Below are 18077 nucleotides of genomic sequence, written 5' to 3' on the forward strand. Positions count from 1 at the left end.
ATTACTCCAAATTTAATATTAAAACCATCATAATTTTAAATTACGATCTTTGTGACATTTCTATATTTCTATGAATCATATATTACAATTTGGTGAGTAACAATTTATTAAACAGTTGACAGCTGGCATAGTTATTAATGTAAAAATTATACAAATGTGGGTATAATACAAATGGGGTAGCTGAATAAACTGGTGTGTTTATATAGAAAACTTTTCCATAAGCTCAGACTGCCACATATACTGACTTGTAAAGCTGATGAAAAGATGAATATATAAGAAGGCTCAAAAGTAAAACCATTGATGGGCATGTGGAAATACTTGAAAAATGTTAAAACTAGCACAAGAGGCACCCAAAACTTACAACTGGAGAAAAGCGGAAAGTTTGTAGGCCCTGCCAGAGAGAGATGGAAGAATACTTATAAAAGGCAGAGAAAGCAAAACTTGCCAACTGATATTTTTATTTTCTTTAAAAAAATGAAAATTCTCAAAATATAAATATAAATCAAAATCTTCAAAATATGGGCATCAGTTTAAAGACTAGTATCTATTGTACTTCTGAAAATCTCACAGAGCAACAAGGATAAAAACATCAAATTGCATTTTCATTAAAATAAAAAAATATGAGGCCATGCGTGGTGTCTCACTACTGTAACCCCAGCACTTTGGGAGGCTGAGGCAGACAGATGGCTTGAGCCCAGGAGTTCGAGATCAGCCTGAGCAACATGGCAAAACCTTGTCTCTACAAAAAATAAAAAAATTAGCTGGGAATGGTGGTGGGTGCCTGTAGTCCTAGCTACTTAGGGGGCTGAGGCAGGAGGATTGCTTGAGCCCGAGGTCGAGGCTGCACTGAGATGAGATCAGGTCACTGTACTCAAGCCTGGGTGACAGACTGAAACCCTGTCTCAAAAACCAACCAACCAACCAAACAAACAAACAAACAAGTAAAAAAAAAAAAAACAAAATCTATAAAATCCAGAACACATGTAAGTACTAAGAAAATAACTAAGCTTAGTTTTATTGGAGCTTGGATGCTGCAAACTCTTGAAACAGAAAAGTCCAACTCATTCAATCATGTGAAACAAAGGATCTCACAGTTTAAGACTCCTGTTAATTTAGAGAACTAAAAATAAAAGAGTATATATTAAAAGGGCTAAAAGAGTACCAAAATCACAACTAGAGAATTTATAGTGATATTATGAACATTAAAGGCAAAGTGAAAATTTTAAGGGCATACGAAGAGAAAGAGTAGATACACTATAAAATAATAAATATTGAAGTGACATTGACCTTCTTCAGAGTGACCCTGGAGCAACAGGAAAATGGAATAATATTTTTAAAGAATTAGAGATTTTAATATATTAAAGGAAAATAACTTTAAAGTTAGAATTTTATAATGAATTTGCCATTCAGATATGAGGGTATATCAAAAACAGTCTCAAATATTAAAGTTCTCAGAAGGTTTGCTACACAAAAACCTACTCTGAGAACTCTCTTGGAAGAAGTACTCAAACAGAGGAATAAATTGAAGATAAGCCTATAATAGATATAAAAAGTAAGTTTGAAACAATTTCTTATGAGTTTACTATTTTCTAAAAGAGAGAGAGAGAGCACAAGCAGGAGTGTGCAGAAGTCCAAGGAAAAAAGAGAGATAAAACATTTCTATAACAACCAGGAATTATAATTCTACATAGCATCAACATAATGAGAGTGGAAGTGTGGGGAAGACCAAAGAGTGTACTAAAGTACTTATCTTGAAAGGGACAAATATAGATATGAAAACATTTTGATCCTAGGGGCAAATAATGATGAATGTCAGTCTTCAGCTAAAAGAGGCATCAGCTAAAAGAGGCATGAATGTCAGTCTTCAGCTAAAAGAGAATAAATATAACAAACAAAGAAGAAAACTCGATCTACCCCATAGTGAGCAGGAAAAGAGAGAAAATACTGAAGCAAAAATAAATTCAATAATAACAGTAATATATCTTAAGACAACAGGATACATTGTATAGAAAAAGTTAAAAATCAGTAAATACAGGACAGATAATCACAGATTTGATTATAAGAAAACAAAGGCCACCAATATATGTCCTATAAGATAGACAGTTCAAACAAAGATATAGAAAGTTTGAAAAACAAAAGGATGGAAAAAGAACTTTTGAAGATAAACCTAGCATCAAAAAATTGGATAAAATTTTAATATCTGACTGAATAGATATTAAGACAAGAAATCACCAGTGGGCCAAAGAGGGATATAGGATGCTGATAAAAGAGTGAGAAGATAGGAATACATATATAACTTACAACTTTAAAGTATATACAACAACTGACAGATGTGCAGAAGAAATAGCTACCTCAGTGATTTAGTTAAAATCTTAACATACCTCCTGCAGAAACAGATGGATAAATAAAGAATTAGAGACATCAAATCTCTGAAAAATACAATTAATAGCCTATATATACTTGTTTATAACTTTATACCCAATAGGCACAGAACATATTATTTTTAGCATACATTAAACACTAAAAAAAGACCATTTATTAGGTAATATAGGAAACCCTGATACATGCAAAAGGCTAAATATATAAATTGCAGGATATAGAGGAGGAGGTAATACTTCCAAACTAATTCCACAAGGCCAGTGTTACCCTTATACCCAAACCAGACAAAGACACATCAAAAAAAGAAGACTATAGGCCAATATTCCAGATGGACATTGACATGAAAATTCTCAGTGAAATACTAGCAAACCAAATTCAACAAAACATTTAAAAATTATTCATTATGACCAAGTCAGATTTATCCCAGGGATACAAAAATAGTTCAACATATTACAAATCAATCAATGGGATACATCACGTCAAAAGAATGAAGGACAAAAACCATATAACCATTTCAACTGATGCTGAAAATGCACTTGATAAAATTCATCATCCTTCTGGATAAAAATCCTCAAATAACTGTGTATAGAAGGAACATATCTCAACACAATAAAACCACATGACAGACCCACAGCTAGTATCACACTAAATTGGGAAAACAGAAAGCCTTTTCTCTGAGATCTGGCACACAACAAGTGTGCCCATTTTCACCACTGTTATTCAACATAGCACTGGAAGTCTTAGCTGGAGCAATCAGACAAGAGAAAGAAATAAAGGGCATCCAAACTGGAAAGGAAGAAGTCAAATTATCATTGCTTGCAGATGATATGATCTTATATTTGGAAAAACCTAGAGACGCTACCAAAAAACAATTGGAACTGATAAACAAATTCGGTAAGGTTGCAGGATACAAAAGCAACGCACAAAAATAAAAAATCAGTAGCATTTCTTTTTCCTTTTTTTTTTTTTTTTTTTTTTTGAGATAGGGTCTCATGCTGTCTCCCAGGCTAGAGTGCAGTGGCGCAATCTTGGCTCACTGCAACCTCTGTCTCCCAGGTTCAAGCGATTCTCCCGCCTCATCCTCCCCAGTAGCTGGGATTACAGGCATCTGCCACCATGCCCCGCTAATTTTTTGTATTTTTAGTATAGACAAGGTTTCACCATGTTGACCAGGCTTGTCTCGAACTCCTGACCTCAAGTGATCCATTTGGCTTGGCCTCCCAAAGTGCTGGGATTACAGGTGTGAGCCACCACGCCTGGCCAATCAGTAGCATTTCTATATGCCAACAGAGAACGACCTGAAAAAGAAATAAAAGTAATCCCATTTATAGTAGCTACACATAAAATTAAATACCTAGGAATTAACTCAAGAAGTGAAAGATCTCTATAATGAAAACTATAAAACACTGAAATTGAAGAAGACAACAAAAAATGGAAAGCTATTCCATGTTCATGGATTCCAAGAATCAATATTGTTAAAATGTTCATACTACCCAAAACAATCTACAGATTCAATGCAGTCCTATCAAAATACCAATGACATTCTTCACAGAAATAGAAAAAACAATTCTAAAATTTACATGGTATCACAAACAACCCAGAATAGCCAAAGCTATCCTGAACAAAAAGAACAAACTGGAGGAATCACATTACCTGACTTCAAATTATACCTCAGAGCTATAGCAACCCAAATAGAATGGTCTTGGCAGAGAAATAGACACACAGACCAATGGAAAAGACCAGAAAATAGACACACAGACCAATATCCATACAGATGAACGGAACAAAACAGAAAACCCAGAAACAAATACACACACCTGTGTTGAACTTATTTTCAACAAAGGTGTCAGGAACGTACTTCAATAAATGGTGCTGGGAAAACTGGATATCCATATGCAGAAGAATGAAACTAGACCCCTATCTCTTGTCATGTATAAAAATCAAATAAAAATGGATTAAAGGCTTAAATCTAAGACCTCAAATTATGAAACTATTAACAAGAAAACATTGGGGAAAATGTCTAGGACATTGGTCTGGGCAAAAATTTCTTGAGTAATACCCCACAAGCACAGGCAACCAAAGCAAAAATGGGTAAATGGAATCACATCAAGTTAAAAAGCTTCTGCACAGCAAAGGATGCAATCAACAAAGTGAAGAGACAACCCACAGAATGGGAGAAAATATTTACAAACTACCCATCTAACATGGAATTAGTAACCAGAATATATAAGGAGCTCAAACAATTCTAAAGGAGCAAATCTAATAATCCAATAAAAAGTGGACAAAAGATTTGAATAGACATTCCTCAAAAGAAGACTTAGAAATGGCAAATGGGTAATGAAAAGGTGCTTGAAATTATTGATCATCAGAGAAATACAAATCAAACTACAATGAGATATCATCTCACCCCAGTTAGATGGCTTATATCCAAAGAGAGGCAATAACAAATGCTGGTGAGGATGTGGAGAAAAGGGAACACTCATACATTGTGGTTGAAAATGTAAGTTAGTACAACCACTATGGAGAACAGTTTGGAGGTTGGTCAAAAAACTAAAAACAGAGCTACCATATTATCCAGCAATCCTACTGCTGGGTATACACCCCAAAGAAAGAAAGTCAGATATCGAAGACATATCTGCATGTTTGCTGCAGTACTGTTCACAATAGCCAAGATTTGGAAGCAACAGAAGTGTTCATCAACAAATGACTGGATAAAGAAAATGTGGTACTTACACACAAAAACACTATTCACCCATACAAAACAATGAGATCCTGTCATTTGCAACAACATAGATGGAACTGGTCATTATGTTAAGTGAAATAAGCCAGGCACAGAAACACAAACATTGCATGCTCTCACTTATCTGTGCAACCTAAACATAAAAACAATTAAACTTACGGAGACACAGAGTAGAAGGACGGTTACCAGAGGCTGGGCAGGGTAGTGGGGGAGTGGGAGGAAAGTGGGGATGGCTAATGTGCACAAAAAAATAGAATGAATAAGACCTAGTATTTGACATCACAACAGGATGAATATGAATATGAAAATGACTATGAAATTCCTACATATCTGAACTTACAGTATATATAACTAAAGCAGCACTTAGAGGGAATTTGAAAATCTTATAAGCTTATATTAGTAAAAGGAAGAAGAAAACAAATGAATTAGACTTCTTACTAAAAAAGCTGGAAACAGAATAAAAACACAAAACCCAGAAGAATAAGGATATTTTAAAAGTTTAAAACAGATACCAAAGAGTTTGGAAACAGAAAAAGATATATTAAATGAACAGAAAGAAGGCTAGTTTTTTGAGAAAAAAATAATGTATCAGATAAACTGTTAGACAATGCAATCAAGGAAGAAGACACAAATTAGGAAAATAAGAAATGACTGAGCAAATAATCTCAGAAACATGAAACTGAAAGAATCTTAAGATAGTGGTTTGTTCAACTCTATATTTTAAAACTTGAATGAAATGGGAGTATCTATCTTGTTTAACAAAATTGATACTAGAAGAGATATAAATTTTAAATTCATAAATTTTAGATTTAATTTCACAGATTAGAACCATGAAAGAGCCATCCTCTCATAACTCCTGGTCCAGATGGTTTTCAAGGGAGATTTTCAAACTTTCCTACATCACCTAATAAATGGTCTTTCTGTGTGTGTAAGTTTTTCATGTGTGCTCAGAAATACTATGAATTCTGTGCTTGTTGTGTATAAAGTTATGTACATAGCCTATTAGTTATATTTAAAGAACAAATAATTATGAAGTGGTTTGTTTTCTAAATAAATTTTAAAAGTATTTTTTTGAAGACAGGTTGGATTTCAGGGAAAGGAATCAACATGTTTAATGGCCTGACACCTGATAAAATCCTGGAAAAGTCAGAGAACAGAAGCTCAAGGTAGAAAGAACAGGGAAGAAAGGAAGAGACAGAGGAAGGAAGAACAGGATATATTGAAAAGACAACCTGGTCCAGCCAGATTGTGAAGGGCATTATATGTTAAAATATTTAATTTCAATTTTGTACTGCAGACAACATTAAGCCAACAGTTGCTTTGCTAACGTGGTCAAATGTATATTTTAGGAAAACAACTCTGGTGGCCATATGGGAAAATACTGGAATGCAGGGTGTGGTAGGAAGCTATGTAAAAATATTAACAAGAGACATTGAGTTCTTACCTAGATTAAGGCAATGACTGTGAGGCTATAGATATAAGAGAAACAATAAAGGACTTTGTCATTATAATATGTAATTTTAATAATTACAGAATATTTACAATTTAAGTTTTTTCATAATGCTGATCTAATCTGATTCTCTAGGCACCCTTTCAAAGTGGGAAGAACAGACACTATTATCCTCATTTCAAAAGATGAAAAAATTGAGAAACAAAATATATAATGATCATCCTTGCCTAAAGGTACACGGTTCATTCTTATTTCCATTAGGACATAATATACTGAAAGCTCTTTTTTTCCCCAAGGGGCACTATATATCTCCAAGTATTTTTATCCCCTCAATTATAACATGAATAAAGAATTTAGGAAGAACTGTAATATTTTTAATCCACATCTAGTTTCTTAATTGATATTCCACATCCAAATAATTGGTGATGATTTTCAAAGGTCTTTTTACCTCCAAGGCAAGTTGATTTACTTTCAAAACTGTCACTTCTGGAAAAATATCTCCTATAATATTTTCAAAAAGCGGGACATCTTCAGGAGGACATTTTGGCAAACTAGCTTCTCTTATAGCCTCGACAACAATCAAGGTTTCATCTGCTTCAGAAAGATTGTCACTGGTATCACTTTAATGGTAGAAGAAAACAAACACAGAGAACAAATTAGCGAGTCTGCTCTGCAGACACTGAAGACCATTAACATTCTGTTTTAGGGGTGGCTATCCCAATGTCCTTCCCTCCTCTCTCTCACTGGATAGCAGCCATATGGTTTGGGTGGAATTAATCAGATCCCCAGCTCCAGAAATAGGCTCTGACTGGTCTAGAACAATAAGAGCAACACCAATCCCCAGACATTGAATCAGAGAAAGGTACTGTATCAGTAAAGGTTTTTAGCTGCAAATAAAAGAAATGAATTTAGGCTAATGTAAAATAAAAAATAACATACTGATTTATTTAAAAATCTCTAGGAGGGCCAGAACTAGGCTTGCAAGCTATCCAGCTGGGAACAATGGCCAAAATCATCTACAGAACTGGTCTTATGAAAACATGTCTGCCATCATCAATGGATCCAGATAGCAGTGACCGTCATACCAATACATGACTGATGCTGGCACTGGAACTGCTCACTGCCTCTGCTATTTCTGGTAAATGGCTATAGCTACTGCCACTGCTGTCACCCTCAGCAAAATGGACTCTGTGAATATTCTTTTTTCACTAGCTTCAGGTTCAGATTCTAATGCAGCTGTGTCTGACTTGCCAAGGTTGTGTGTCAAAGCCACAGTTACAAGAGAGTTTGGAAAATCAAGTATATGGCATAACAAATATTCACTAAAGTAACATAACCTCAGCTCTAGTCAATCAGTGTATGGCAGTCACTTGGACACAGTGACTCAAGGGTAGACAAGTGACGAGTCCACTCGAGTAAAGTTCAGGCCTTTAGTTCAGTAATATGGACAGCCCCAGTTATTATTAGAAGGTGTCCTGCCACCAAAAATGAAGCCAGCCTGAAAGCAAGCCAGTGTATGGAGGACTGCAGTACTGAGAATATCTCAGACAAATTAAACTGAAACCTTAATCAAAGCAATCACACCCTGCCCCATCTCTGGATTTTCTGATTGGATAAAACAACAGTTCCCTCTACTGTTTAAGCCAAATTGAGTTTTCTGTTAATTTTAACAAAAGCATACTAATATAAGTTATACTACATATGTTACTCTATAATAACAATATTTCATATACTAAACACTACAGTATATATTGTGTATATTAAACATGTAATCAAAAGAAAAATAAGTAAGTACACATGCTATGATACCATATTAGGGATAGAAAGGAAGAAAACTGTTTCCTGCAAAGGTGTCCAAACATTTACCATTTCTTTGTGAGGAGAATATTCAAAATCTTCTCTTCAGGTTATTTTGAAATATACAATACTGTTAACTATATATAGTCACCTTAAACTGCAATACAAATGAAAAAATTCCTCCTATCTGTGATTTTGTACTCATTGTATTCCTATAACCACTCCATTATTACAATGGGAGAGTTATAGCGGGTTGGAATTCACTTTAGTCATTTACATTTCCCTGAGAATACCTCGCTGAGTCTTTCTTCTGAATGTATTTTGGCAAAGAGAGGGCAAGAGTCCACTTGAAGTCAAAGGGAGGGGGCCACATCAGAGCAGAGAAGGGTTCCAGACTTTATTTTTGGGGTCCTAGGGAATGACAATGGCATTTTAATATTTTTTTCAAGACAGATCTTGCTTTTTCTTAAAGGAAAATGAAAAAAATCAGGGATGACCAATATGTCTGGTAGTAGGGCAAGTTTTAAATATAGATATGGAGAGAAAATAGCTTAAATAGAATATTATAATATTGTTACAATATTCTGTTATTGGACAAAGGTAACACTTCATTAAAATATTACAAAAGAGTAATTTTGGAAATGGCATGCGAAATTACCAATGGGTCTATCTGTCATAATTTAAGAATAAATAATGAAAGCTTTAGATTAATGTCAACATCTAACTAAAATTGAAGCGTAAGATAGCTAATGTAACCTTGTTGTACCCATTATGATTGTCTTCATCATACCACTTTTCTTGGAATTAGTTGAGACCCACTTTGTGGCCCAATATTGTGTTAAGGACTATAAATCTTTTAAGTGTATACTTGGAGAGATGTTAATTCTCTAGATGTTGCCAAGAAAATCTTTCCTACCACAAGGGTCCTAGGACTTCAGCTGTTGGATAATTAGTTTGTTTTCTAAACAAAAAGATTTGGAAAATTATTTTAAAGGAAAGAGGGGGAAAACTGCCTTTTTCCCTTAAAAGAAAAAAAATGCCCCCTACAAAGACATATTCACTTTTTAATCCCCAGAATCTGAATATTATTTAATATGGCAAAAGAGGTGATTAAGAATTTTAAGAGGAGTTTATCCTAGAGTATCCAGATGTAAATAAAATCACATGTATCCTAATAAGAGACAGAGAGATGCAGGGACACACAGAGGAGTGGGTGATGTGACAGTGTGTCTACCTTTGAGTCATTGTGTCCAAGTGACTGCCATACACTGATTGACTAGAGCTGAGGTTATGTTACTTTAGTAACTATTTGAAAATGCTACGTTTCCTGTAATTTGACGGAACAGTAACAGATTAGAGTGCTGTGGTCGTAAGCCAGGAAATGCAGGCAACCACCAGAAGCCGGAGGAGGCAAGAAATGGAATCTGCCCAAGAGTCTCTGGAGAGTAAGCAGCCCTGCCCACAACCTGGATGTCAGACTTCTGGCCGCAGGTCCTGTGAGGAAATACATTTCTGTTTTTTTAAGACACAACTTTGTCATAACTTTATAAGGCAGCCCAAGGAAATTAATACACTGCTTTCCATTTTAATTTAAACACCCTGAAAGTATATTTGAGAATTAACATTAGGTTCTTCCAACATGATTTATAAAGAGAAAGTAGAAAAAAAAGGGAGGGATGAATTACTATGCCAGGGAAATGAGACAAATCTGTAGTATTCTTGGGTGGCTAAGAAATAAGGTCAGAGGTCTTAGGAAGAATAGGGTGGGATAGAAGGAAAGGAAGGGACAGGGACGGGAAGAGGAAACAGGAAAGAACAATAATTATTATTTTGGTGTCACGAAGGTCAAAGAAACTTTTAAAGAGCAAAATTGTCTAATATTAATTTTTTGGTTGTTCACTGTGCTTTACTCTGATAACAAAAAATTCATCAACTCTCTTAAAATATAGTCATCTTCATCCTCTTAAAATAAAGCACCACAGAAGTCAATCACATGGCTTCTGTGGTGCTTTAAAGGAATCAAAGAAATGGGGCTGTCACATTTAGGGCAGCATAGACTAGAGAGAAGGGAGCTGCTTTCAGTGGCAGGAGACAGTTTCCTGTATACTGGAAATGGAAACTCTAATTGAAGGGTGCCCATGCGAACATTAGATTTCCTGTCATTTGAAGAAAATCAAGTGCTTTGAATGGAGAGCAGTACTACTTTCACTGGAATACTTAGTAAAGAACTAGGTGACTACAGGACTATAAAATCCAGAGGACTTGAGGATATCAGGGAGCTATACTTGGGTTTCATATATGAGTGCTATTTATCTTTGTTAAAAAATCATAAAACATTTAACAACAGACGCCTATTTACATGCCATCAATATTATACAGGCCATTTTGCAATATATGCCTCAGTTCTTTTATTTTTAAGAAATAAATTATTATAGCTTTATGCCCTATCCTTTGCTCCCTTTTTATACTTATTACATGTGTATGTATATGTCAGCAATCCATATTATGTTTTAAAAGGGAAACAGTTATCATGTTGATAGATCCTTTTGCAACATATTCATCTTCTTTTCAATTTTAAATAGGCAGTACATGAATATAGCCCCAATCATACCAATATGAAAAGGTATATCTTGTTCCTTTCTACCCAGAAAGGAAAAAGCATGTCTGCTTCCCTATAGTTTCACCAAGGTTTTGCCCAACTTTATATTTTTGTCCATCTGTTAAGTGAAAAACAGAATTTCAGTGTCATTTTAATTTGCATTCTTTCATTACGTGTGGGGTTGAGTGTATTTTCATATATTTAAGGCACTTTTATATTTCTTTTTCCAAGAACTATCTGTTGATGTCCTTTGCCCATTTTCCTGTTGATTTTTTCCCCAAATGTCTAGAAAATCTTTATATATTAAGAGGATAAGCTATGTGTAATATGAGTTACAATTTTTTCCCTAGTTTATCAATTGTCTTTTGACTTCAAAAAACGTATTTTTGACCATTTATAAATCTTTTTTTTTTTTGTGGCTTCTAGATTTAGAGTCTTAGTTTTAAAGATCTTCCGTACTCCAAGAACAAAGGACATATGTTTCTTCAAATACATTTAAATTTTTTACATTTAAATTATTTTATCCTTTTAGAGTTTATCCTAGTAAATGATGTGGACAATGGTTGCAACTTGATCTTTATCCTGATGGCTGTTTAGTTTTCCCAAAAGCATTCATTAAAAAGTCTATTCTTCCCCATGGATTTATGATATAATAAATGCCCAAAGCATATAGTTCTATTTTCTATACTGTTCCAATGGTTTGCTTTTCTACTCATAAGCCAGTACCACAGTGTTTTAATTATTGAAGCTTTGTTATATGTCTTAATACATAAAGGGATATCTCCCCTTCATTGCTCTTGCTTTTTAATATTTTTCTAGCTAGTCTCATTTTTCCATGTGAACTTTAGGACCAGCTTGCCCAAAAATAAGCAAATTAACAAACTAAATATCCTTTTAATATTTTACTGAGATTGCATTTCCATTCGTAAATTAATGTTTAGAGTATTTAAATCATTATGATGTTAAGTCCTTTAAGATGTTATGATTTTATTAATGTGGTATATTATTTCATTTAAATACATTTTCATTTCTTTCAATCCTGTTTTAAAGTTTTCCTTATTTGAGTTTTACACATCTGTCACATAGGTATATTCATACAGGCCTTACATTTCTCATTGAGTTATTGTTCTTCTAAATGAGGTCTTTTGTTCCATTATATCTTTTATTATGTAAAACACTTTTTTTTAAAGAATAGGCTCTCTATTGGGGAAAAGTACTCCGATTTTGTGCATTTTTTCTTACTCTTCTTTCATATTCTTAAATAATCTCTGCCTTACTATACTATGACAGTCTGGGGGGCTCCCTGTTTTAACCTGGCATCATCACCTGTAATTCTACAAATTATTTTCCCAGCAGTATATAACTCCCTTTGACCTAACAATTCAAAATTCAACTGACCATTTAAACTCCCGTTTCTTCATTCCAGCCATTATTAAAACTATCTTCAGAGATCTCAAGCCAAAATTATAATGATCCTATCAAACATTAAAATATTTGAATTATTAAAGTTTCTAAAGAAAAAATATGAAAACAAATGCATACAGTATATAGGTAAATTACAGGTAATCTATGCTCTGCAGGTTAACAGTGACATGAATCCAAAAAACCCTTGGTTATACTGCTAATGCTCTCATTCATCTCCCAAAGCGATGCTCCTAAAGTCTTACTCTTAAAGACTAACAAGTATTAAAGGTGTTAAGAAATATCGGTATCTGAATTAAGTTTTCTCTGAACTAGAATGAGATAAATTGAAAGAAAATTAAAAGAGGAGGACTTTTGGAGAAAATGTGGTTAGCTGTCCAAACCATTTTGCATTAGCAACAAATACTCTGGCATATGCTAGAACAATAATTGTTAAAGTGTAGAACCCAGATCAGCAGCATCAGTAACAGTTTAAAACTTGTTAGAAACACAAATTCTCCAACCCCACACCAGAAGTACAGAATTAGAAACTCAGGAGTAAGGCCCAGCACTTTGTGTTTTAATAAATCCTCCAAATGATTCTGGTATACAATAAAGTTTGAGAATGATCGCTCTAGATATTAACTTCCTTGTATGGAAAAAAATAGTCCGTAATTTAAAATAACAAATGCTCAATTACTCTTTCCAGATCTTGGAGGAAAGACTTAGAATCTTGACTGATTTTATAGTTTGCCTTATATGAAGCTCACACATGGACTTTATATGTTGATGGAAATTCTAGTTCCATTATTTTGATAGGAATTCTAGCTCCATTATTTGGTATAGTCCCAGGTCATCCCTGGACCAATACCAGAAAAGTATTACTTAAGGTTATTTTTATATAATCACCTTTAAATATTTTGAGAAAAGTAGCTATTTACCTGTTGTGAGAGCTGTTTGCGCGCTAATTCATAAAGGTTAGTTAGCTTTCCAGAGAGTGAATTTGCAGATTTGAAACCAAATGAAAACAATATTATTTCAGCAATCATTTGATAATGGGGCACCATCATTGCCACTGGGCGAAACAGAGATTTCAAGTTACCTGGGAGCTCTACTCCACCTCCGTATCTGAAGAGGAAAAGAAAAACAAACAATAAAAACACCACTTCTCAATTTTTCAAATAAGGAATCACATACTTTTCCCCAAAATAATTATATTGGTGTTCTGTGTGACCTTTATCTGAAAATTAGTTTACAAGATAGTTTTTATTGTACCTTTCATCTTACAGAGCTTCCTGGTTTATCATATTTTCTTCCCGTTCCTCCTCCCACAATTGACCTCATATTAGTTCCCTCTGATTCCCTGGACTATTACAGCATTCAATCAGATATTTTTGAATCTGCTCAACCTCCACTCCCTGCAATCACTATTGTCTTATTCCTCCTGCCACTCTCATCAGCTTTTCTGCCTGGGTCCTCTTTGTGAAAAACTTCTGACCCTTTTTCCTTTCTCTCTGGGTATTCATGAAGTAAAAATATGTCAGTAGCTTAATGAATGTGAGATTATCCTTATCCATATGAACAGGTGCAGAGTGCAGCTGTTCATAAATGGTGTTGGGAGTGGAAGTGTTCAGAGGATGGTGGAGACAGATATATGGATAGATGCAAATGTCAAGCAACTCCATCTGTAGATAAGATTTAAGAAAATGATTTTTGTCTGTGTCTATTCCCACTAGATTTACTGATACTTACCTGGGATTCATGGTGATAAATACTGCACAAGACATATTGATACGAATTTCTTTTCCTTCCAGTACAAACCTAAAAGACATTACAGTATTCATCACTAGCACTGTTTTCTCTAGTCCAAAGTATGTTAAAACTATAAGTGAGTTTGGAAGCTTTATTAAGGCTGTGTTACATTTAAATGCAAACAGAGCACACTGGAAAAAACAATGGTGAGAGAAAAAAGAAGAAATAGAAGGCTCATGCTGAGCCAAAGTTGTCACCCCTGCTGGGATTCAGATGTATTTGATTATGTCCAAAGATGTTTCTGGGACCTGAGGCTGGAAGATACCTAGCTGAATGAGTTGACTTACATAGTAAAAGGAACCTGGGAGACACTTAGGGAATAAAAGAGCTCTGCCTGGAAGATATAGTAGAACACAGAATGGGGAACAGCACAGATATCCTGCTTCAGCATGGAACACAGCCTGTCTCCCAAGTGTCCCTAGCCCCAGTTTAAAAACTTTGGGATCACTATGAGATAGAATGCTTGGCATGAACATCAGTGTCTTACAATCAGCATCAGTGGTAGAGACAATGGGAGAAATCCTACAGTGATTTCTTGGACAGCTGATACCAAAGAGGGTGGTGAAAACAGGAAAACAATTGGGACAAAACCTGGGGAACTCTCTGGACATAAATGGGAAAAACTTTGCAGAGGCTGAGGTGTAGAAGAGTCAGTGAAATGTTACTGTGACCCCCCCACCCCCAACTATATCCACAGATTTATGAGTCCTGTAATACTAGCTTTAACAGTTTGAACAAAATCCATGAGAGGAAAGCCACAAGTTAGTATCCATTAGCTTGCATTAGAAATATTAGATTATAATACAATTTTATATGTCCATAAATCATGAGTACTAAAATTACCTAAAGAGAAAAAATTTTTGCTTTTATTACTAAACATTAGTAATACTAATAAATACTGTTATTACAGAGCTTTTCAATAAAAGCACATTAATTCAGAGTAATAAGACAAGAGGGCTCTTCAGGTATGTGGCCAGTATACCCACTTTGCTTTTTATCTCACTGGGCGTGGTGGCTCATGCCTGTAATTCCAGCACTTCGGGAGGCTGAGGCGGGCAGATCACACTGAGGTCAAGATTTTGAGACCAGCCTGGCCAACATGGTAAAACCCCACCTCTACTAAAAATACAAAAATTAGCCAGGTGTGGTGGCGCCACCTGTAATACCAGCATGACAATTGCTTGAACCCGGGAGGCAGAGGTTGCAGTAAGCCGAGATCATGCCACTGCACTCCAGCTTGGGCAACAGAGTGAGATGTATCCCTTAAAAAAAAATGTATGTGGAAACAAATACAAATAACCATCAGATAATATTATGAACACCTCTAGGCACACAAACTAGAAAATCTGGAAGAAATGGATAAATTCCTAAACACACACACCCTCCCAAGGCTGAACCAGAAAGAAGTTGAAGCCCTGAACAGACCAATAATGGACTCCAAAATTTAATCAGTAATAAGTAGCCTACCAACCAAAAAAAGCCCAGGACCGAACAGATTCACAGCCAAATTCTACCAGATATACAAAGAAGAGCTGGCTGGTACCATTCCTACTGAAAATATTCCAAAAATTGAGGAGGAGAGACTCCTCTGTAACTCACTCTATGGGAACAGCATCATCCTAACACTAAAACCTGGCAAAGACACAACAACAACAAGAAACTTCAGGCCAATATCCTTCATGAACATCAATGAAAGAATCCTCAACAAAATACTGGCAAATCGAATCTAGCAGCACATCAAAAACCTTATCCACCACGATCAACTAGGCTTTATGCCTGGGGTGCAAGGTTGGTTCAATATATGCAAATCAATAAATATATTCATTACATAAACAAAACTAAAGACAAAAAAATGATAATCTCAATAGATGCAGAAAAGGCTTTTGATATAATTCAACATCCTTCATGTTAAAAATTCTCAATAAACTAGGTATTGAAGGAACATACCTCAAAATAATGAGTCATTTATGACAAACTCACAGCCAACATCATACTGAATGGGCAAAAACTGGAAGCATTTCCCTTGAAAACTGACACAAGACAAGTATGCCCTCTCTCACCACTCCTATTCAACATAGTCTTGGAAGTCCTGGCCAAAGCAATCAGGCAAGAGAAAGAAATTAAGGGCATCCAAATAGGAAGAGAGGAAGTCGAACTATCCCTGTTTGCAGATGCCATGATTCTATATCTAGAAAAACCCATCATCATGGCCCAAAAGCTTCTTTCAGTGAAGTCTCAGGATACAAAATCAATGCACAAAAATCACTAGCATTCCTACACACCAACAACAGCCATGCCAAGAGCCAAATCAGGAACACAATCCCATTCACTGTTGCCACAAAAACAATAAAATACCTAGGAATACAGCTAACCAGGGAGATGAAAGATCTCTCCTAAGGAAAACTACAAAACACTGATCAAATGGAAAATGGAAAAACATTCCATTTTTATGGATAGGAAGAATCAATATTGCTAAAATGACCATACTGTCCAGTGCAATTTATAGATTCAATGCTGTTCCTATCAAATTACCAGTGACATTTTAATTCACAGAATTAGAAAAAAACTATTTTACAATTCATATGAAACCAAAATGAGTCTGAAAAGCCAAGGCAATCCTAACCAAAAAGAATAAGGCTGGAAGCATCACATTACCCAACTTCAAACTATATTACAATGCTACAGTTATTATCAAAACAGCATGGTACTGGTACAAAAAACAGGCACATAGACCAATGGAACAGAATAGAGAGCCCCAAAATAAGGCTGCACACATACAACCATCTGATCTTTGACAAACATGACAAACTCAATGGAGAAAAGACTCCCTATTCAACAAATGATGCAGAAGATTGAAACTGGGCCCCTTCCTTTCACCATATACAAAAATCAACTCAAGATGGATTAAAGACTTAAATGTAAAGCCCAAAACTATAAAAACCCTGGAAGACAACCTAGGCAGTACCATTTTGGACACAGGAATGGGCCAAGATTTCATGATGAAAACTTTCAATTGACAAAAGCAATTGCAACAAAAGCAAAAATTGACAAATGGTGTCTAGTTAAACTAAAGAGTTTCTGCAAAGCAAAAGAAACTATCAACAGAGTAAACAGACAACCCACAGAACGGAAGAAAATTTTTGCAAACTATGCATCTGACAAAGGCCTAATATCCAGAATCTATAAGCAACTTTAACAAATTTACAAGCAAAAACAAACAACTCTATTAAAAAGTGGGCAAAGGACATGAAGGGACACTTTTCAAAAGAAGACATATATGCAGGCAACAAGCATACAAAAAAGAAAGCTCAGGCTGGGCACAGTGACTCACGCCTGTAATCCCAGCACTTTGAGAGGCCAAGGAGGGCACATCACAAGGTCAGGAGTTTGAGACCAGCCTGACCAACATGGTGAAACCCCATCTCTACTAAAAATACAAAAATTAGCCGGGCATGCTGGCGCATGCCTGTAATCCCAGCTACTCAGGAGGCTGAGGCAGGAGAATTGCTTAAACCCGGGAGGCAGAGGCTGCAGTGAGCTGAGACTGTGCCATTGCACTCCAGCCTGGGCAACAGAGTGAGACTCCGACTCAAAAAAAAAAAAAAAAAGCTCAACATTACTGATCATTAGAGAAAAGCAAATCAAAACCACAATGAGATACTATCTCACATCAGTCAGAATGGCTATCACTAAAAAGTCAAAAAATAACAGGTGCTTGCAAGGTTGTAGAGAAAAAGGAACACTTATACACTGTTGGTGGGAGTGTAAATTAGTTCCATTATTGTGAGAGACAGTGTGGCAATTCCTCAAAGACCTAAAAACAGAACTAACATTTGACCCAGCAATCCCATTACTGGCTATAAACCGAAAGGAATACAAATTGTTCTATCATAATGACA

The 18077-nt window shown here is 35.4% G+C and overlaps 1 protein-coding gene across 1 annotated transcript in view; it reads right to left on the bottom strand.

The window, feature by feature from the left end:
- The window catches only part of DNAH14 (dynein axonemal heavy chain 14), a 458298-nt gene that overhangs the window by 228544 nt on the left and 211677 nt on the right, over positions 1-18077 (bottom strand). Inside the window, exons 32-35 of the mRNA XM_054659353.2 lie at positions 14119-14187; positions 13308-13494; positions 12364-12440; positions 7018-7189 (exon numbers count right to left, since the gene is read on the bottom strand). Coding sequence (XP_054515328.1) covers positions 7018-7189; positions 12364-12440; positions 13308-13494; positions 14119-14187 — 505 coding nt within the window. The remainder of the gene's footprint in view (positions 1-7017; positions 7190-12363; positions 12441-13307; positions 13495-14118; positions 14188-18077) is intronic.

This window comes from Pan troglodytes, chromosome 1, assembly GCF_028858775.2.
Source record: "Pan troglodytes isolate AG18354 chromosome 1, NHGRI_mPanTro3-v2.0_pri, whole genome shotgun sequence".
Classification (NCBI taxonomy): domain Eukaryota; kingdom Metazoa; phylum Chordata; class Mammalia; order Primates; family Hominidae; genus Pan; species Pan troglodytes.